Source organism: Xiphophorus hellerii, chromosome 15 (assembly GCF_003331165.1).
Source record: "Xiphophorus hellerii strain 12219 chromosome 15, Xiphophorus_hellerii-4.1, whole genome shotgun sequence".
NCBI classification, from domain to species: domain Eukaryota; kingdom Metazoa; phylum Chordata; class Actinopteri; order Cyprinodontiformes; family Poeciliidae; genus Xiphophorus; species Xiphophorus hellerii.
Genome location: NC_045686.1, coordinates 2015260 through 2036747, shown reverse-complemented (window position 1 = coordinate 2036747; position 21488 = coordinate 2015260). Strand labels below are relative to the sequence as shown.

The 21488-nt window shown below is 35.0% G+C and overlaps 2 protein-coding genes across 2 annotated transcripts; one reads left to right on the top strand and one right to left on the bottom strand.

Annotated features, from left to right (window-relative positions):
- The first annotated feature begins 659 nt into the window (after nucleotides 1-659).
- arv1 (ARV1 homolog, fatty acid homeostasis modulator) lies at nucleotides 660-3480 on the top strand. Its single transcript, XM_032586200.1, has 5 exons — nucleotides 660-823; nucleotides 1070-1189; nucleotides 1853-2006; nucleotides 2285-2509; nucleotides 3163-3480. Exons 1-5 carry the CDS (start codon nucleotides 725-727, stop codon nucleotides 3285-3287), a joined length of 723 nt encoding a protein of 240 aa, XP_032442091.1. The 5' UTR covers nucleotides 660-724; the 3' UTR covers nucleotides 3288-3480.
- A 5939-nt stretch (nucleotides 3481-9419) lies between these two features.
- fam89a (family with sequence similarity 89 member A) lies at nucleotides 9420-15380 on the bottom strand. The gene is made up of 2 exons (XM_032586201.1): nucleotides 14957-15380; nucleotides 9420-11757 (listed from the first exon to the last, which is right to left on the bottom strand). Exons 1-2 carry the CDS (start codon nucleotides 15203-15205, stop codon nucleotides 11476-11478), a joined length of 531 nt encoding a protein of 176 aa, XP_032442092.1. The 5' UTR covers nucleotides 15206-15380; the 3' UTR covers nucleotides 9420-11475.
- Between the last annotated feature and the right edge of the window lie 6108 nt (nucleotides 15381-21488).

Genomic DNA, 21488 nt, shown 5'->3' with positions numbered 1-21488 from the left:
TTAAAATCATTACTAGTAATTATTCATTATACATAATAACTAATAATAATAATAACACCTGGTCACTATATTGGAACATCTCTTATAGTAGAAAATTGCACAATGCTCCAAAATAATAATTTTTACTTTCTTTTTTTTCACAATTCTGATGCTAATCTCAGAATTTCTACCTAACCCAAGTATTCTGACATTTATTTTTCATATCAGAAATATGATATCTAAAGTATGTTTTTTTTTCAGAATTATGATTTTAATCCAACTTTAATCTTAAATTTTTAACTTTGACCCCAACATTGTCCTTTTTTCATAAATCAGTTTTTTTTTTTTTTTTTTTTTTTAGAATTTTTGATTTGCTTTAACAGACTTTAATATCAGAATTCTGTACCAGCAAAGTAATGTTTATCAAGCTTTATTGAGTGTGTGCAAAGCAGACACCATTTCTTTGAGGCATCTTCTGTGTCTGGTGATCTTCATTCACAGTTTTAATAGGCTCTTGGGCGATTATGTGAAAGCTCCTTGCAAATAAACCGTCAACATGCCCATCTGTGGTCTGCTTGAGTATCAAATTACATTTTAACTGAACGACGCTTCAATTTCCCTTAAAGTATACAGTTTCGAATTTGGAGCTTTTATTTTGGAGTCAAATGTGTACAGTTCCGTTTCTCTTCCGGTTACCTTATTTCGAACGCTAGTTTGCTCTTCCTAGCTGTGGACAAATGTAAGAATGGGGAAAGGAGCGTTTTACCGATGTGTTGAGTGCAACGAAAAGGCAGCGGAGCTTCACAGGGATTACAGCAACGGGATTCTGAAGATAACAATATGCGTGCGTCTATTTTTATTATTGTTTTTTATTTTTATTTTAGCCGTCAGATGGAATATTGCTATTTGAGATCAACATAGCAATAGTCTCAAGAATGTAAAACACGTCAACTTACTACTTTGCAAAACTATATTAACATCGGTAAATAATAAATGAATGATCCAGCTAAATAGTCCTGACTGTTTATAACATGCCATGAAGAAAAACTAAGTCGTCTTTAATCGTCTGCTCTGTTTTTCTTTCCTTCAGGAGTCCTGTCAGAAGCCAGTGGATAAATATATTGAATATGATCCAGTAATTATCTTCATTGATGCTATTTTGTGCAAAGCACAAGCTTTCAGACACATTTTATTCAACACGAGCTTAAATGTAAGTAATCTTTGTTTATTAAAATTCATAAACATTAAAGGTCAAAACTTTGTAACTGAATATTTGTATCACACTGCATTGTAAACGTATTCAAACCTATGAAAGGTTTTTACTTTCTGTTGCAGGTGTAGCATTTATTGTATTTGACTGGGATTTTAAGTGGTAGGAAAAAAAAACAATAAGTAGTTAATTATTGCAAAGAGGAAGTAAAATAGTTCATTCTTACAATTTATTTACTTTTACAAAGTGTGACTTGCATTTGTGTTCAGCCACACTGAGATAGCTGCAAATGAAGCAGTGCTTCCATTAAATAAGAAATGAAATTAAAATCACACACAAGCTTGTTCAAGAGAAAAGTCAAAACAAAAACAAACCACCATCCTCCGATCACTTCTTGTGGTCTTCATTGGCGTTTTTGCCAGTAGTAACATTCAGCTGTTACTCAGGTGACTAATAGCTGTGGGGATCGATTAATGAGTTCGATTTGGCTGAAAAACCACCTCATCCTAGCGCAAAACCTGTTTTATTTAAAGTTTATTAGGAATTTGTGGTATTTTGTGATTAATTGAAACACAGCTAGTGATACTTTTTCTTGTGAACTGGGAGTAGAAATGTATTTTCTCTCCTTTTGTACCCACTGCTTCCCACTCGGCTGTTCCACAGATCCACTGGAAGCTGTGTGTGTTCTGCCTGCTGTGTGAAGCCTACCTCCGGTGGTCCGCGCTCCACGGCTCCGAGCAGAGCAGCGACCCGGCCGACATCATCCGTTACACCAAGGAATGGGAGTTTTATGGCAAGTTTGGATTAGCTGCCCTGGGTGAGATGATTATACATAAGAGGGTTTTTGTTTGTTGCTCAAAATATTCAATAAATACTGATGTTTGTGTGTTGATGGTAACCTTCAGTGGCTGCGTTTTAATTACAAATGTTCGCAAATCTTTATTGATACTCTAGTGTCGAAAAAACGCAACTTTCCATTAAATTTAAGAAATGAAATTTATCTTTGTAACTTCAATTTGTGCAATTGTTATGGTTAATCATGTAAATTGTTTAATTCCCAACATGTTCCTCCTGTTCCTGGTAACGGGTCCGCAGAGCTGGCGGCGTTCTGCAGCGGCGTGCTGTCGTTCCTCTGGCTGTGGGAGTCCCGTCTGCAGGGACGGAGCGCGGAGCTCCACCTGCTGCTCAGAGCGCTGCTGCTGTCCTGCTACGGTAAAGTCCTCCTCATCCCAACCGTCATCTGGGAGCACGACTACTCCCCGCTCTGCCTGAGCCTCATCAAGCTGTTCGTGCTCACCTCCAACTCACAGGCCATCAGAGGTGAGAAGCGGGGATCGATTAATGACTTAATCTAAAGTTAATTGAGCTCATCGATCGACTAACAGTTTATTTATTATTCTTAAAAACCTGAGTTTTCTCCTCCTCTTTGCTTGTATTGCCTCTTTTTATCTATATTAGGGATACAAGTTATCAATTAGATAATCTAAAGTTGATTGATCTTGTCTATCGACTAACGATTAATTGATAAGCGGAAATTTGTAGCAATAGAGTCGACCATCTTTTCATAACACAAAGGGCTACATTTTTCAAAAACAGCAGGTGTGTGTCTGTGTCTGGAGAATCTTTGGTTAAAATTTGTTTGTTTTTCATTCAGTGGGTAGAAAATTCAGATATTTAACTCAAGCAAGAGTAGAAATACTTCATAATAAAATTACTCAAGTAAAAGTAAAAATGTAACATAGTAAAATACTCCTAAAGGTAATTTTTTTCAAAAATGCTTCTCAAGTAAACATAATTAAGTAAATGTAACTAGTTACTACCCAACTCTGATTAGCACTCATTTTAATCTAATAAACTATTAGGTGACAATTAATCATAAGTCAATTAATTGATTGGATCCCTAGTGAGAAGATGCTGTCATTTTCATTTTCACTTCTTCTTTTGTTTGTTTTTTCTGATGTTGTTGTTCGCAGTGGTCCTGAACTGCAGCAGGCGTCTGTCCCTGCTGGCCGTTTGCTTCGGCCTGCTGTCAGAAACTCTGACCGCTCAGACCTGCAGGAAACTCCAATGGAGCATCCAGGACATCTGGACATCTTAATTATTGTCTTTACCATCTTCAGACTGGAATATCCATTAACTCAGAGATGGATTACCCGCTTTAGAAACCTACTGTTTTCTTTTCGGGGTAAATTATTGGTTTGTATAACAGCTTTTTATTTGGCTTCATTTTTTTTGTAACTATGTAAATTTATCAAAATAAAGCTGATCTGAATCTATTGACACCAAACTTATGATCATGAGGATGGGTTCGATTTGTAAAATGTTCTAACACTGCAAAAACAAAAAATCTTACCAAGTATTTTTATAGTGCAAATATATCTTAGTTACACTTGAAATGAGGCAAAACTAACTTACAAACAACTTTTCAGTAAGATATAGCAGCTTGTTTTAACTCGGTAATACCTTAATGTTGATGAAAAAGTTCTAATTCCACTAATCCTGTTACCTAGCAACACCAGCCAAACCCAGCCTGTCACCTAGCAACCCAGTTCTGGTTCCGTTGGCAGATTATGCCACTTAGAAAAACTGTCTTGTTATAAGTGAAATAATCTGCCAGTGGAACAAGTACTTTTTCACCAATTTTAAGAAATGATTAACGTAAAACAAGCTCCTATACTGTATCTTGGTGAAAAGTTCATTTTAATAACAAGTAATAAAAATAACTTTTATAAACTTTATATTGCATATGGCTATATTTGGAGATATTCAATTACAATTGTATATATACTGTATATGTGCGTGTATGTATATGTATATATATAGAGAGAGATTTGTAAATATACAGTTACAATTGGAGATAAAGGGTTTATAAATAAAATGGATTATTATTTGTATTGTATAAAGTATATTCTATTTAAGTTAGTTTAGTCTCATTTCAGGTGTATTAAAATATTTTCTCTAGAAACTAGACCAACATTTTTTGGTAAGATTTTGTGCTTTTGCAGTTTAGGCTTTGTGCTTTCTTTTAACAGTCCAGAACATTAGTTATTTATTAACAAAAATTATTTTAAAGCTTATTAAAAGATGTTTTTAAAGGTGAACAACAAGCTAATACTTTTCAGAAGGATTTCGGTGATTTTTTTTGCAGTAAGTAAAAACACACAGCCATCTTGTTCTCCAGGTTACTGTTTGACGCGCTCCAGTTCCTGAGCCACTCTCCAGGAATGACGCTAACAAACCCCGAGGTTGTAATTTCACTAGTCTGTCTGGACTGGAGTCATGCAGCTCGCTGCACATTCTTCTGGATTAGCGGTGAGATGCCTTCCTGTCTGACTCACGTAATGCGTGTAAACACCCAGACAACCGGGTTAATCACAGAGTTCATCACCTGCTGCTGCTGCTGCTGCTGCTGCTGCTGCTGCTGCTGCTGCTGCTGCTGCTGCTGCTGCTGCTGCTGCTGCTGCTGCTTCAAGGTCTTGTTGAAAGTATTTCAGTCACCATGCCAACTGTTTAGGGCGTACCCCACATCACGCTGGAGATAGGCATCAGCTTCCAGGGCCGACCCAAGACTTTTTGGGTCTCTAAGCATATTTCTACGGCAACATGACCAGATGCTACTCTACATGTGGAGGCATAATAACACCAATAGCCTTGTTTACTGGTCTTATTATGCTAGTGGTATTTAAATGTCCCATAATAATTTAACTATTTGAAAGTAACATCAACTGATAAGCACTAAATTTACAGTTAACAAGTTGAAAAGTTTCATATCTTATATTTTCCCAACAGCAGGAAGGACGTAGCCTATTATTTGTGTACCAGCTATAAAAACAGCAGATTGTTTTTCATGTGTTGTAGCATTTAGCTTGTAAAATTGTTATTTTAAATATAATTTTTTTTTACCACCCCAGTTGGTGTTTTTGGGGAGCGCCAAGTATCCGCTTAATTCTCATCATTTGGACCGAATCTGTTAGCGACACTGTAAGGATAAACGCCTTGGTTGAACTGCTTGATGGATGATTCCATCTAAATTGTAAGATTTATTTTTTCTAGAAAGTTAAAAAATGGATGTCAGAAAAAAAATTAAACAATTTTCATCTTTTGAAACTCAATAAATTTTCATGTTTTTTCAAAGAAAAATGTTTTCTAGCCATTTTTTGACTTTTCAATCTATGAAATGTCCTTATTTTTTAAGAAAATTTTGGAAATTTAATCTAAAGATTTCAAAAAACTTTCTAGCAACATTACAACTTTTCATACTCAGAAATGTTCAAGTTCTTTCTAGAAATTAATTTAAATTTTTTGTATTTTTTTTTTTTATTTTTATTTTATTTGACTTTTCAAACCCAGAAACTTCTGAGATTTTTCTAGGAAATTTCTGAAATTAATCTCAAATTTTAAGATTTTTTTTGTTTTCGCAAATTTTCCACTTTTGAAACTCAGAAATTTCAAAGATTTTTGGGGGGAAATGTACTCGTTTTTAAAATACTCCTGTCATATAAAGCAGAATAACTCGCTGCAAAATTTACTTTCAAGTGTGTATTCTGAAGAAGAAGAAGCTTTCTGCTGTTCCAACCAGCTCTGATTTGTTAATCCACTGGAGAGAGTGAGGAGCACCTTGGATTTACTCTCTCACTCAAGATTATGGTAATCTGCTAGCAGATGGTCAAACAGACTGCAGATAGAGAGATCACAGCTTCCAAATAAACGGATGCAAAGGAATGCTTTTATTTTTTAGAACTGAAATGAGTCCTGCATGGCCCAGTTATTCATCACTTCAGAGGATTTAAGCAGCATGAAAATGTAAACAGTTTTTTTCCTTTGAGCCTCCCAGCAGCAGAAGCTGCTCCATCAAAGCCTCCTGCTGCATTCATGATCAACTGCACTGAAAATGCAGGAGCACACCGGCTTCTCCAGACCAAAATGCAGATTGGAGCATTTACATGCAAGTCAGATGCATCTGAGAAGTGGAGCAGCAGCAGAGCAGAGAGAGAAGCTGCAGCTTTACTGAGGCTGGTTGACATTTTGGGAAGAAAAAGGTCGCAAGTTCAATAAACCAAATGAGTTAAAAACCTAATACTTAAAGTGAATCCATGTTTGTGTTATTAAAGGTGATCTGTTATGCTTCCTTGAACAGGTTAGGATCGGTCTATGAATATTTTTTGCTCAAAATAATTCCTAGACAAGAAGATTTTATGTAAAAATAGCTGCAAACAAATGTAGATTAAAACAACTTTGAAAAGCAGAAGTGGAGCCTCCTGCGCAACCAGCAAGCAAGTGGTGTCTAGATGGTAAGTGGACAACAGAACACTTATCTTTTCCAGCAGCCGTTGTACAGCACATATAGTGTTAAAACAAGCTGACTAAACGTGCTGAGGCTCAATGTGGGTTGCTAGGTGATGGGCGGAACTCTGCAGTGGTTGCTAGGTAACGGTGCAATGCCTGTCGAATGCCACTTATTAATCAAGAGGTTTCTGAAACTGCTCATTTTCTATAGAACTAAATTGGGGCCATAAAGTTTGTTCAAAAGAAGAAAAATAAAGGTGTGAAACTGAAAAAAAAAATTCAAAATTATTTTTCAGATTAAAGATTCTTTTTTGGTTTCAAAATAATTTTTCTGTTTAAAACTTTTTTTTTTCATTTTCCATTTTCAATTGTTTTTTTCTTTTGAACAAACTTTATGGCCCCAATTTAGCTCCATAATTTTCCTGACACCAAAAAACATTGACTTATTGCCAAAAAAAAAACAGGTTGGTGTTTTTGTTTGTTATAAGCACTTGATTTGTTTTTAGAAGCAGTAAAAACCCAGACAAAAGCATTTAAGATGTAAATTTTGCATTATTGCTTTAAAATCAGCAAAAATGAATAAATACCAACATGTTTTTACATAATTTACTGCGAGATGGGTCTGCATCTCCCAGTAATATTTGATGTTGGAGGTTTTTGATTATTCTAACAACCCAAATGCTGATTCTTGGCATCCTCCGACTCCATTTCTAATCCCTATAAATGCCATCTGGTTCCTTGGCCTGGGTTTATCCCGGGCTTTTTACCAGCAGCAAAATAATATATAAAATAATTTACTATTTATTAAGAAAATATATATATTGCCAGCCCCCAAACTAGAAGCCCTGGGCTGCTGCCACTGTGAGCCTTTTTTTAGTCTGGCCCAGCAGAAATCATCACATCAGACCTGAAAACCATGGAATGATTTTATTAAATGTATGAGTACAGTAAGTATAACTGATACAACAGTCCAAGTAACAGTCCTGTGGTACAGAACCAGAGGAATAAACAGAACCTTCACATTCCAGTTTGCACCATTGATTTATCTCAACAGATTTAAAATAATAGTAGCCCAGCGGTGTCCAAAGTGTGGCCCAGGGGCCAATTATGGCCCTTAAAAGGATTTTAATCACAAGTCAAGAGTGGTAAAAAAAAAAAAAATTCAATAAAGTAGAAAACACTTAATGACCCCAGAAATGAGGGAATTGTACATTTTTGTTTTAATAATGCAACAATCCAAAGCCCCTTTTGTGATTTGAATCTCTAATGATAAACAGATTTCATAAAAATGTAGCTTATCGTTGAATAAAAACAACAAAATCCAAATGAACAAATTTTATATTTTTAATTTAATGAATTTTGTAGATAAAATTGACCAGGGAAGACATTTGGACACCGCTGTGGTAAACGTTTAACATGTTTTTCTGATTTTTGTTGCATGAAAACAGATTTCTCAGTTGTAACGAGTCAAATTCCTCCCTGAAGGCGATGTTTGAAAAAGTACCTTTCACTTAAGTTTCTACACGTGAGAGGCCGCATTGCATTCTGGTCAACGGAGTCCACTTTGGTCCAAATTATCAAGAGAAGAATAATAAGGCTTTTGCTTCTTTACTATGATGCATGTAACATTCAAAAACAAATCCATTCTGTGTGGGTGTTGTTACATTTTTACCCAGGCATCTGAAAACCCTGAGAAAACATTTCCAATATCAACATCCATTAATTATTTTTAAAAAGGGAAATATTTCGGCTGTTAGAGCAGTAAGCTGGTATTCAGTTTGTGATTTTTTTGTACAAAGAGCGCAGTGTTAGTGCGCAATAAATACCCTCAAATGACCCGAAGTGAGACGTGAACGGCTCAGCTTCCTGTCTGCATGACGAGACGGCGACAAGTTAAAGCTGCCACATGTAGAGGATTAAAATCAGTTTTAAACGTCTCCGTTTCAGCTTTTATGTGTTCAGAAAACTTATGAGCATCAAAAATTATATTATGCACAAATTTGAATCCATTTATTCTGTTATAGTTGAGCCACAATCTATCTTTTTTGCAGCAGGATCATCTCAAATAAAAAATATATAAATTTTAATTTGATTAGTTGGACTTCTTAATTCTACATGGAGCAGCTTTAAAACCCAAAATACAGACCAAGCAATCACTGTGATGGAGTATTATGGTCCCATTTCTTTGTTGATTAGAGTAAAACAGATGAGAAAAGAGTTGGTAGAAAAGTCAAAGTGTAGAGGAAAATTATTCAGAATGTGAAGGAAAACTGAAAAAATGTTTAAACGAAGGGGGAAAAACGGACAAAATGTTGAGTTACTGCTGGCAGAAAAAAAAAATATTTTAAAAAGTGTAAAAAAAACAACAAAAAAAGACACAGAACAAAAATATTGTCTAACCATGAAAAAAAAATGTCAAGAAAACAGGACAAAATGTCAAGTAAGAGAAAAATGTTGACAAAAAAGTTTAAATGTAAAAGAAAAAAAACCTGCAATGTCAAGAGAAAAATTCAAATGTAAAGGATAAGTTGAAAAATATAAAGAAAAAAAATGAAAATCTTAAAAATAAAGATAAAAAGCCAAGAAAATCTTTTTGAAATACATTTTCATACAGATAAAGTAAAGCAGCTGCTCGGAGAGAATTATGGTGTCAATTATGAAACGTTGTTGACAATTTTCTCAAAACTTACCTTTTGACTTTATTTTCTAAATGTATCATAAACCTCGTTGACCTCATTCTGAAACTGGAAATGAAAACAAAAAGAAATGTCATGGCGATACGCCATCATACAATCCAAATCAACGGCCAGCGGTTCACTTTCCACTCATCTTAAACAGGAAGCTGCAGCTTTACAAAGGCACCAACTGTGATGAGATCCAACAGAAAAAACAGCATCTGATGGGGGAAATCTAAAGAAAATTCAGATTGTTGGTACAAAAACAATCAAAGAACCAAACATTCAGTTTATTACATGATAAAGATTGAAAAAATCTAGATTTTTGCAGAAGCTCAAAAGAAATTAGATTTTAACAAGTGGCAGCCATTTTGAAGTTTTCTAACATGATGATAAGGAAGACAGAGATTTAAAATGCTAAAATGTTTTAAAATTATGGATTGGAGTTGATAAAACTCATTTCTTTGCAGGTAAATAAATGCAAAATGACTTGATATGAACTGACCTATGGTCATTTTCCAGCATGAAATGACAAAAACTGACAGGTAATGAAATGGCTTTGAGGTGAAATGACCAGCAGCCATAAAAAACAAAACAAAAATATGATTTAATGCATCTTATTTTTGACTATATAGTCATAAATTTAGTGTTTGTGAAGAGAAAACTGCTTGTTTGACTGCAGAGTAACTTTAAAAACATTCTTTAGATGAGATCATTCATTCAGCACCTTTAACTAAATACAATGCAGAGTGCAGGACCGCCATTGGTCTAAGACAGATAAGAAAACAAAATGGCCGCCTGACCTGGAAGAACTGCGATGTTACGCGCTACAGATGAAGGAAGACCAAGCAAATCATTCCAGAATGTGTTCGTCGACAAACATTTACATCTGAAATGAGGCAGAAATTTCCCATGAATTAAAACTTTTTTAATATAAAGTCCCTCCATCTTAGAGCTGGGCGATATGGCTTAAAGATCCAATCTAAGTTTTTTCATCCCAGATTCGATTTCAATCAATTTTGTTGTTTTGTTCACTTACAGAAATTTTCAACTATCCAGTTTCTGAGGTGTAAGACAGAAATGTTTATTTATGAGAATGTAATCATATTAGAAGAAAAAAGGATAATTTTATCCAAAAAAACCATCTTAAAATTAAAAAAGTTGTTTTAATGAGGAAAAAACTTCAGAGCTACCAGGATTTGATTGTTTCTGTTAATAATTTATAAGTTCACAAAATGCTCATCTTTATTTCAAATTTATCATAAAGTTCCGACTTTATTTTTGTATTATTTCAAACTCTACTGTAATACGACTCGGTTAATTAAAAACAAATAAATTCCTAATATTTTATCATACAGTTGAACTAAATTCAAAGTAGAAATAAATATAATCTGTAAACAAACTTGTCAAACAAAGATGGCCGCCCTGAGGTCACTCTGAATTATGGAAACCCGATGAGTGAATTGGTGGAGAAAAATCCAGAATCTCCCAAGAATTTAATCCTCAAAAATGATCAAATTGATTCATCGCCCAGCCCTGAACCTTTCCCTACACTTCCAGAATGAAAAAGACGTTTAGCTTGATGTAGATACGTGAAATACAATGCAGCTGTTCAAATAGCAAGGCCACAAAGAAAAGTTCATTTCTGCTAATTCTGCTCTGATTTCCCACCGAACAGCACATTTTAGGAATATGCAAACATTGCAGCTTGAACGTGAAAACAGAAACATGGTTACAGATTTTCTTTTAAAGTTTTGAGTGAAGTTCTGCTCAGTAAACGCTGGTTGTAACCGCAGAGAGCGGACGCTACGCTGACCATAAAATGTTGCACGAATCCTCCCTGTACAGGAAACCAGCTCTGCTCCGTTTACTGGAAGGAGGATCTCACCTGAAAAACATTTTACCGATTTAAAGTTCCTCTCCCTGTTACCGAAGAGTCGGAAATACCTTTAAAATTAAAAAAAATCCCACCCTTCAGGTTTGAAGTCCAACTTTTCTGCTTGTACCTTTTGTACAAAACTTCCAAAGAGAGCAAAAAGAATAATAATAATAATAAAAAGAATACTTTGTTATTTATATTACGTAATAAATAATAAAACTTTGTTCATATATTTTGATTATGTCAAAAAAAAAAAGTAAAAAAAAGTAAATAAGAGTGACTGGCAGCAGAGTAAAGGAGTCCAGGTGATCTCAGCTCTGCAGACGGACAGGATTCCTCTTTGGCAGTCCGTTGCCGTCGGCAACCAGCCACTCCCTTCTCACAGCTTAGCTCCGCCCCCTAAAAAACATGGATCCGTCTGCAGAAAAACCGCGCAGATCGAGGCCTCAGATGGCGACGTTGAAGGACTCCCAGCTGTCCTTGCCGTTTTTGGCCGCCGTCGCCAATGGCGACGCCTCCTCATCGGCGACAGCGCCCGGGTGGTCGCCGGTGGGCGTGGCTCCGGGCTCCGCGTAGAACTCGTCGTCCTCGTCGAAGTAGCCGTTCTCCATCATGCTGAGGCTGGAGGCGGCGCTCAGGTCGTGGCAGCTGCCCTTGTACTCCTGGATGGACTCATGCAGGGACCAGAGCTGGCACAGCAGCGACATGTCCTGCTGACGCAGACCCACCTGCAGGGGGCGCAGTGCACAGGCGGCCATTAACGACGGCTCAGGAAAAGGAAGCTTCAGGATGCATGAGGGGAATACGACAACACTGAAGATGAAATCTGAGCTGCTTCTGATGAAATGTTGATAAAAACTAAAACCATGCAACAGGTTCTGCTGTCTGGATTCACTAAACAACCAGTGACCCGATTAAATAACAGGAAGTTCATCATTAATGAACAGGAAGTAGTGGGCGGACGGACAGACATAGAGATGGGCAGCAGAACAAATGGATGCATAGAAACATCCAAACCTGATAATCCTTCATATTCAACATTTCTCCACACTGCATAATAACTTTAAATGAAGCTCCAACATTACCATGTTTTTGTTTTTCACAAAAACAGTTTTAAATACTTAAAAACTAAAAAGTGCAGAAACCTTCTGTAAAAACACAAATAACCATTTAATGCAGTGATTTCAAGCCATTTTCAATGATTCATGCTGATAATGAATCAGCATTCATTATTTTAATTTACCGAGGCATGTAGTGGGAATTTAGCTTATAATTAATTTACAGTAATTTGAAATATTTTCTATTTTCTGAAATTTATTTCATTTTTCATTTGCACAGTGGTTTTATGGTTGTGCAAATGGACAACATAGAGCTGAAAATCAGATTATCCATTGGAGGAAATGATGATTCAGTCATCTGACCTCCATACTGTTTTCCTGAAAAAGACGTTTCACTGTGAAGCCGCAGCAACTCTGCATTGTTTTCACCGCCACAAACACACATGTGGCTTTAAAATATAGAACAACTACCGTGTTATTAAGCTCTGTGAACTTCAAACGTTTAGCAAAAGACGGGCAGCTGCAAAACAAATCAATTCAAGCAGGGAAATTTGCTGCTGCAATACAAAAAAATAAGATTTTCAGCATTTTTTATCTTGTTATTGTTAGAGAAATGGGTCATTGTTGCAACAGATGTTTGGCATAAATATTCCTGCCTCTGGGAAAGGAGTGGACGAGTTTCTGTAAAAACCTGTCAGGTGTTTGTTTACTGGAAGTTCCCGACTCCCTACCAGAGTTGTATTTGGATTTTTTTTTTTTTTACCCCTCCAGGGGGTCTTTTGTGGCTCTAGTGTCCCTTATACGACAGCAGGCTGACAGGAAACGGGGGAAGACATGCGGCAAATATCGTCGGGTCCGGGAGTCGAACCCGCGACAGCCAAGTCGAGGACTGAAGGCCTCCAAATACGGGTCGCGCTAACCGCTACGCCACCACGGCACGCCCGTATTTGGATTTTTATTTATAGTTTAGTTTTAAGAGTGTGTTTGCTAGTTTTTGTTAGCTATATATTACTTTTTTCATACTTTGGTTAATTTTTAGGTGAAGAAATGAAAAAGGTGAAAGTATTTAATGTTACATATACACTAATTGGGTAATGAATAATAAACAGAAGACACTATTTTCAAAAAACAACTTATCCGACTTCTGCAGATAAGAATAAGTGCCGTAATTTGCAGAAAATTTATGTGAACAGCCAAAAAACCCAACTAATTTCAGTATATTTTAGATAGTTCTATAAATGCACAATATAGTTCTAGTTAGAAAACTAACTTTAAACTACAACTTTATAGTTTTTCCCCCATTAATTAACATTTTTATTTTATTTCAGTTAAATGTTTTCTCAGTTTCAGTTTTTGTTATTTTGTTTGTTTTAGTTAACTGTAATAACCTTGCTCCCTACTAAACTATATGCTCATTCTTAACCTCACGTTTCTTTTAGTATTTTTTGAGAAAGTGGTCACGACTCAAGTTTTAAAGTAACATTTAATGATTTACTTGAACCTTTAACGTCGGGGGGTTTTTTCAGGTAAAACATTGAACAGAAACGGCTTTCGCAAAGATGGTGAATGATTATCAGCAGTTGACGACTTTGTCAATCATTGCCGTAATGGGGTTCCTCAAGGGTGTGTAATTGGTCCTTTTATTTTTTTTGTACCTCACACTTTATGGATAAGTGTTGCTCTGGCTTCCACTAAAGTAGATTTTAAAGTGTAATGTTCAATATTTAAATCTGAAATTGGGCTGCACTGTTTTTTGTCAGTGCTAGCAATCCGCAAGGTAAACTTTCATATTGTACAAAGTTTGTTCAGTTTATGAGACGTTAAAAATGTCTATTTTCATGTATATCAATTGTAAATGTGCTGTCCTGCATTATTATTTTCAAAATAAGAGTTTTTATTGTTTTAATCTTTTCTGCAATATTTTTGTTTTATCTATTCTTGGCTACTTATTTTTCTTTTCATCTCCACTGATGGGCTTTTTTCTCAATTTGGAGTCATCTTTTATTTAGATTTTTTTTAGGGATGCACAATATACACAAACTGACATCGGCCGATATTAGTAATTTTTTAACATATCAGAACAAATAAAACTGGGCCGACATGAACAACAGATATTTATTTTTATCTTGCTGCTGGAAATGGAATGGTATTTCCATTTCCAATTTGAAATGGAAACTAATAGTTTGAAATGGAAGTGAATTATACATATTATACATATTGTTGGTAAATATCGGTTATCGGCCATAAAAGTTATATCAATATCAGCAAAATGTTCTGATTAGTTATTTCCAATTTTTTTTTATTTATGAACTTTATTAGTTAGATTATTTTTCTCTTTTCATATTGATCTGAAAGAAAACTGGGCCAATATGAACAAAATATATTTATTTCTTATGTTACTGGTAGTATTGTTTCCCAAAGGTGTTGAAATGGTAGTGAAATGTATATAAAATCTGCGTATCCCTAATTTTTTAAATCTATGAACAACTTTATTAGCTTGACTTCTTTTCCTCTTTTCATTAAAATTCCTTATATAAAAATTAGGATGATATTGCAGTGTTATAAATAAAATCTGATCTGTGTTTAGCAAAAATTTAGTTTATTTTAATAGGAAAACTACTTAAAAAATTAACACTACAGCTGGAAGCTCTATTTATAAAAGGGTCATGTTTAATTTCTAATATATTCGAGTAGAATTAAGCCGCTGATTATTAGAAAACGAGAAGCAACATAAAGCTTAAAACCGGAGTTTCCTTTCGGAGTTAATCTTGTTGAACAGGACGATTTCTCCGGGATTAAACGGCTTTCTCTCGGGTGAAAAAACAACAACACGGGCTCAGAGGAGACGAACACTCCCTGAAAATGTTACCATTTCTTTCCGCAGGAGAGCCAGGGCAGCGTCCAGGTTGGCCGGCTTGCTGGCCAGCAAGCTGTCGGTGTTATTCCTGCCTCGGCTCAGGTCGTCCTGGATCATGGTTTTCTTCACGTACATCCTCTCCATTTCTCTCCACGAGCCGCCGCTCGAGTTCAGCAGCCCGCTCAGGCTCTTCGGCAGCGGCGGCAGACCCTCGATACAGGCCATTCCCCCCGCCGTACCGTTCGCTGACTTGCCATTCATGTTTCCGGTGAGTTACTAAATGAGTTCCGGCGGGTAATTAATAACGCGGAAACTGAACGGTAAGTTGTTAAATCCAACAAACAGAGCGAGGGCGCAGCCGTCTCAGGAGCCGAACACACCGAGCAACAGTCGTGGCGTTCTCTGCCGGAGGCGGAGAGGGACGCTGCGTTAAGTTAACTGAACCAGTGACGTAACATTTCCGGTATGATGCTACAAACTAAAAGCCCCAACTCCTAAACTACTATTGAGCTCCCTTTTTCAATATTTAAAGGGATAGTACGGAGATTTTGAAAGCTTATGAGTAGTATATTACGGAAGTACCACGGCGCATTAGGGCAATATCAGATAGAGAAAAAGGAGAACATTTCCGACAAACAAAAACTAAGAAATTTTTAGATTGATCTCAGAAAATTTCTAGAAAAATTAGAAAATATCTGAACTCCAAATGTTGAAATTTTGTCAGGAAGAAAAACTCTGAAATTTTGAAATTAAACTCATGAATTTCTAGAAAAATCAGAGAGGTTTCTGAGCTTCAATAGTCAAAATTTTGCAAGAAAAACTCAGAAATTTTTAGATTAATTTAAAAAACATGCACATTTCTGAGTTTCAAAAGTCAAAAATTTTCGACTACATAAATTTTTTACTTTTGGAAGTGCACTTTTTTAGTTTCAAAAGATAAAAATGTTTAACTTTTGAAACGGAAATTGACAAAATATGTACACTTTTATTTTAAAAACTAATTGCAGAAATTTTCTAGAAGTCAAATATTGTTCAAGTTTTAGAAACAAAAATCTAAATTTAAAAAACAAAATTTCAACTTTGACATTAATTTTAAATAGATTTCCAGTTTTTAACTAAAATATTCAGATTTATTAGTTCATTTAGAACCTGCAGTATTTTTTCAACAAAAGCTCTGCAAAGAACAACAGAAATTTGCTGCTATTCACAAAATGATATTTTTACACACACATATGACAAGATGTACAGTGATCACTATTACAAATCTGGTAAGAATTAAATAAAATTAAGGTCTTTAAAGTCTAATCCTTGAACATTTTTTGTCATCAGAGAAAGCAACACAACCTTAATACTGATTAAATCAACTGTCCAATATATTGATTTCACCAAGCGGCTTTTATTTTGAAATTTCCTTCTGGTTGCTTTATGCAAGTCGCTAAACATTTTTTCTTTTGGCTGAGAAGTTAAATCCGCTTCCTGTCACTTTAACACAGAAGCTGCGGGGCGTTTCCCTACAAACACTTAGAAACAACAATGTTCCCTTTTTTCCTTCTTGTTTTGTTTGATAATTTACTTTAGCAGGAAATGACTTGGATAGACATTATATCTAACTTGTCAGACTGCATGGTGTGTGTAGGGGTTTTTTTTTGAGGTCATGAAAAGGAGTGTGTGTGTCAAAGACAATAGTTTGAGCACAAAAGAGAGACGACGGTCCTCATTTCCACCCCCAAGCTCTGCTGCGTCCTTCCAACAAAGCAACTTAAAGAACCTTGAAGCTAAAACACAAAAGCATCACGCATGTTCCTCAGGAAGAGAGGGGCAAGTTTACCACACACAGAGATTAAGACTGAAATCTCAGATTCCCCAAATTAAAGCTGCAGTATTTAACGTTTATATAAAAATATGCTTTTTACATATTTGCTAAAACTGTTATGTTGTTGTGACAGTTTGTTATGAGACAGACAATCTGTGAAAAGATGGGCTACTGAAGAAATGCACAGAACCAACCAATCAGAGCCAGGAGGCGGGTCTTAGTGCTGTCAGTCAACCTCGTGGATGCGCCGCTAAATGTGCTAATGAGGGAGAAAAAACTTACCTTTACAGGAAAACGTTTATCCGCCATCATGGTGCTCATGCTAACTAGCATTAGCATTCATGACAGCGCTAAGACCCGCCTCCTGGCTTTGATTGGTTGTTTACAGCGCCAGAGGTGGGCAGAGTACCCCAAAATTGCACTCAAGTAAGAGTAAAAAAGTATTTTCTACTGAAGTACTGAGTAACTGATCAAATTATAAATCATTTAACATTTAACTTTTACAAATAATCAGATGGACCAATATATAAAGATAAGTGGAAATTTAGGCATTTTAAGGACAAAAATGACAATAATCAATAATTTATATAAGTTTAAAAAAAAAATAAAAAATTTCCAAATCGGTTTGTTTCAATAGAAAACTTGTGAAACTTTAACAATACCTGCAGTTATATGTCTGTTCATGGTGAATTTTAGGTTAAAACATGTTTGTTTTTCATTCAGTGGGTAGAAAAGCCAGAAATATTACTCAAGTAAGAGTAGAAATACTTCATAATAAAATTACTCAAGTAAGAGTAGAAATACTTCATAATAAAATTACTCAAGTAAGAGTAGAAATACTTCATAATAAAATTACTCAAGTAAGAGTAGAAATACTTCATAATAAAATTACTCAAGTAAAAGTAAAAAGTACAGCTTAGTAAAAATACTCCTAAAAGTACTTTTTTTTTTTTTTTTCAAAAAAGTTACTCAGGTAAATTTAACTAGCTACTACAAAACTCTGGTTAGCACACACTAGTTTCATATTATACTCTGATGACACAGTGACAGCTTCAACAAATATGTAAAAATCATATTTTTGTATAAATGCTTCCTTTCCTAATAATGCTCTTTTATGAATTCTTCATTTTACAACACATTTTATTATCATATAATTGCAATATTTTAATTTTTAAAAAAAGCAACAAAAAGAAGAAATGATAATATACTGCTCAAAAAAATAAAGGGAACACTTTAAGTGTTAAACACCTGTTTAAGTGTTCCCTTTATTTTTTTGAGCAGTGTATATTTAATTTAGGAGAGCTTTTCTCTCACTGTTTACCTGAATACTTTTATTTTGAATTAGCTGTGAAGTTTATTCATCACCCACATTGGATGGTGTTACATAAGGACATGGACTAGTTTTTACAGGATGCTTCTTATTTTGGCTGTTATGGAGGTGAAAGAAAACCGTTCTGGGTCAGATAAAAGATTAGATCCAGACCTCAAATGACTCAGCCATTTTTCACAGTACAGTGCTGGAAAACGACGACATGCCATTAAAACACCAAACAGACACCAGGCAGAGAAGAAAAAAACAAGCCCCTATATTTAGCTATTTGTAGGTCAGTTTTGTTTTATTTCAAGTGTACTAAGATATTTGCAGCAGCAACTGGACCAAAAATACTTGGTAAGATTTTGTGTATTTGCAGTGTAATTTAAGAAATGTGTGTTTAACGTTTCAGTTTTTCACTTCCAGGTTAAAATCTTATATTTTTGGTCTCATGTTTTTAGTGTAAATATCTTATTACACTTTGAACTACTGGAACTGGTACTTTCTTTATGAATATTAAAGACTCATTTACTTAAAACAAACTCATATTTCTTCCTGAAAACTTACTTGTAAATTAGTTGTGTCTTATTTCAAGTGACCTAAGATATTTGCAGCAGCAACTGGACCAAAATTACTTGGGAAGATTTTGTGTTTTGCAGTGTTACAATCTCTTTCCCAGATCTGAACCAAAAAATCCCCTCAAGTATTTAAAACCTGCTGAATGCTGGTTGTTGTTTCAAATAAATCTGTTAATCTGAATTCTGCATATTTTTCCTTGAAAAGCAACTCAACCACTTAATCCTGCTTCCAAATCTGAGAGTTCAGCGATAGAGATCAGGGTCAATACATTGTTTTTCCAGAGGTTTGCCTTTTAAAACATTTCCTTCACCTTCATGAACGGCCAGGATTAGACAAACGATGGAAGATCCATGAACCCCAGCAGGGTTGCGTTAATCCTTCTAGCTAAACGCACAATGGCTTTGAGTCAAATCCGGCTAATAAAGCTCTAAAGATTTCCACTAAGGCTTTGCTGGAAAGGATTTGCCTGTTTAAAACCACGACAATTTCAGTTGGTCTGTTTACCCCCAAAAATGGCATCAGAACAGAAAAGACTTTGGGCCACCGAAAAAAAAAAATTTCTGATTTTAATCTCTGAAATTTTCTGGAAAAACAAGGAAATTTCAGAATTTAAAAAGTTTAAGATGTGGTAGAAAAAAAACAAAGAAACTTCTGAACTTAAAAGTAAAACAATAGCTAGACAGCAATTAGGATTTTGAGATCAAACTTAGAAATGTTCTAAAGAAACATGGACAGTTTTGAGTTTAAAAAAGTTTTTTAAAAAAGAAACTAGTAAAATAAATTTGAAATTTTCAGATAAAACTCAGGAATTTTCTAGATTTTAGAATTGAAGCAAATGTTTGAATTTTCAGATCAATTTCAGACAGTGTGGAAAAATCTTGGAAATTTCTCAGATTGAAAATTTGTTATAAAAAAATCTCAGAAATTTTATAAGACAGAAGGACATTTCTGAGTTTAGAAAACTGAAAAGCTTCAAGAAAGAAAAATAGAATTTTGAGATTAATACAAAATTTCTAGAAAAAACAAGTCAAAAATTTGCTAGAATATAATTACAAAATTTGAGATCAAGCTCAGAAATTTTCTCAAAAAAAAAACAAGGAGATTTTTGAGTTTGAAGTTTTGGAAATTTACTAGAAAACACTCAAAGTCGAAAATTTAAGACTTTAGCAACTTTGACATTTTGATGGTTTATCCAAAATCTTAGTTTTTACATTAATCTTAAAGTTTCTGATTTTCTCCTAGAATATTTTTCAACTTTTCAAACCAAGAAATGTATTTGTTTTTGTGAGAAAATTTTCAATGAAGTAAATGTTTGACTTTTGGAAATAAAATTAATATCAACATTTCCGGGATTTGCAGTAAATTTGCTCCTTTCTTTGTATCAGCGACGACCCTCACACACCTGTGGAGATGAATACCTTCAAACTGTGAAGGTACGTAGTTGTTAAGTTAGCTGGACTCTGACAGCATTAGCTTCTGCAGAATAAGTTGGCTGGTTTCCTTGCAGGACGTCTTCCCCCTCCTGCAGATGCACCGGCCTCTAAGCGTGCCGCATTATTCTGCTGCAGCAGCAGCTGAGCTGAACTCGGGTCTCGTCTGGGACGCATCACTGTCAGCGTGAGACAAAAGGCCGACAGGAAGGAGGGAAGGCGGCTGTTAGGGTTCGGGGCGGTTCGGCCTCCCATGGGGAGTCAACACGCAGCAGCAGGTCAGGACAGAGGAGCGGCAGCTGCTGTGAGCGACGGCGTCTTCCTCACAAAACGATTCTTCATCCTGTTGTCAAACAGGAAACGGATCAGGCAAACTGCTGCGTAAGAAATGTGAGAGAAAACACTTCTGGGGGTTTAATTACGCCAACAGACGGTTGAAATTTAGAGGCAATGCTTGTTGTTTCTGCAGCGTCTGCGATCAACAGCTGGGCCCCCGTAGCCTTGACCTCTGACCTTTCCATTCTGCCCCATTTTCTGCTCAAACACGCCCACAATCCATCTGGACGTCCCTTTGAAGCTGAAAACAATAGCAGAGACACTTCAACCTATTTTTACTCAAGTAAAAGTATTTGGTAAAAAAGTACTGAGTCAAAACAATCATTGAATATTTAAAAATTACATCATCAGATGTGACATTTATGTGGAAATTTTGATATTTTGAAAACCAAAATTAAAATAATTCATATAAATAAAATTTTTAAAAGTAATTTTCTTTCAGTATAAAACTTTAACAAAAACTGAAGGTGTTTCTGGTGATTTTTTTGTTAAGCAAGACTGTTCTTCATTAATTTAAGTTACAATGAGTAATAAGAAATTTTACTTAAGAGTAGAAATACTTCATAATAAAATTACTCAAGTAGAAGTAAAAAAGTATTTGATAAAAAATCTACTTGAATACTGAGTAACTGATCAGAACATCGATAATTTAATATTTTAAAATGACACCTTCAGACAAACACCAACGTATTTATGTAGAATCTTTTTATTTTAGAGACTAAAATGAAAATAATTTATACAAATAACATAATTACAAAATATCAAAATCAGCCCAAATAAATCAAAATCAGTTTCTATCAATATAAAACTTATTAAACTTTTCCAAAAACTGAAAGCATCTCTGGTGGATTTCTGGTAAAAACATGTTTGATTTTTACTCAGTGGATAGAAAATCCAGACATTTTACTCAAGTTGAAGTAGAAATACTTCATAATAAAGTTACTCAAGTAAAAAGTACTAAAAAGTAGTAAAATACTGAATTTTGAAATTAGATGACTTGTGAAAGTTGCTACATTGGAGTATTAGAAACAGGTAAGGAAAATTACAAGACTAAAATAATAAAACTACGACAAA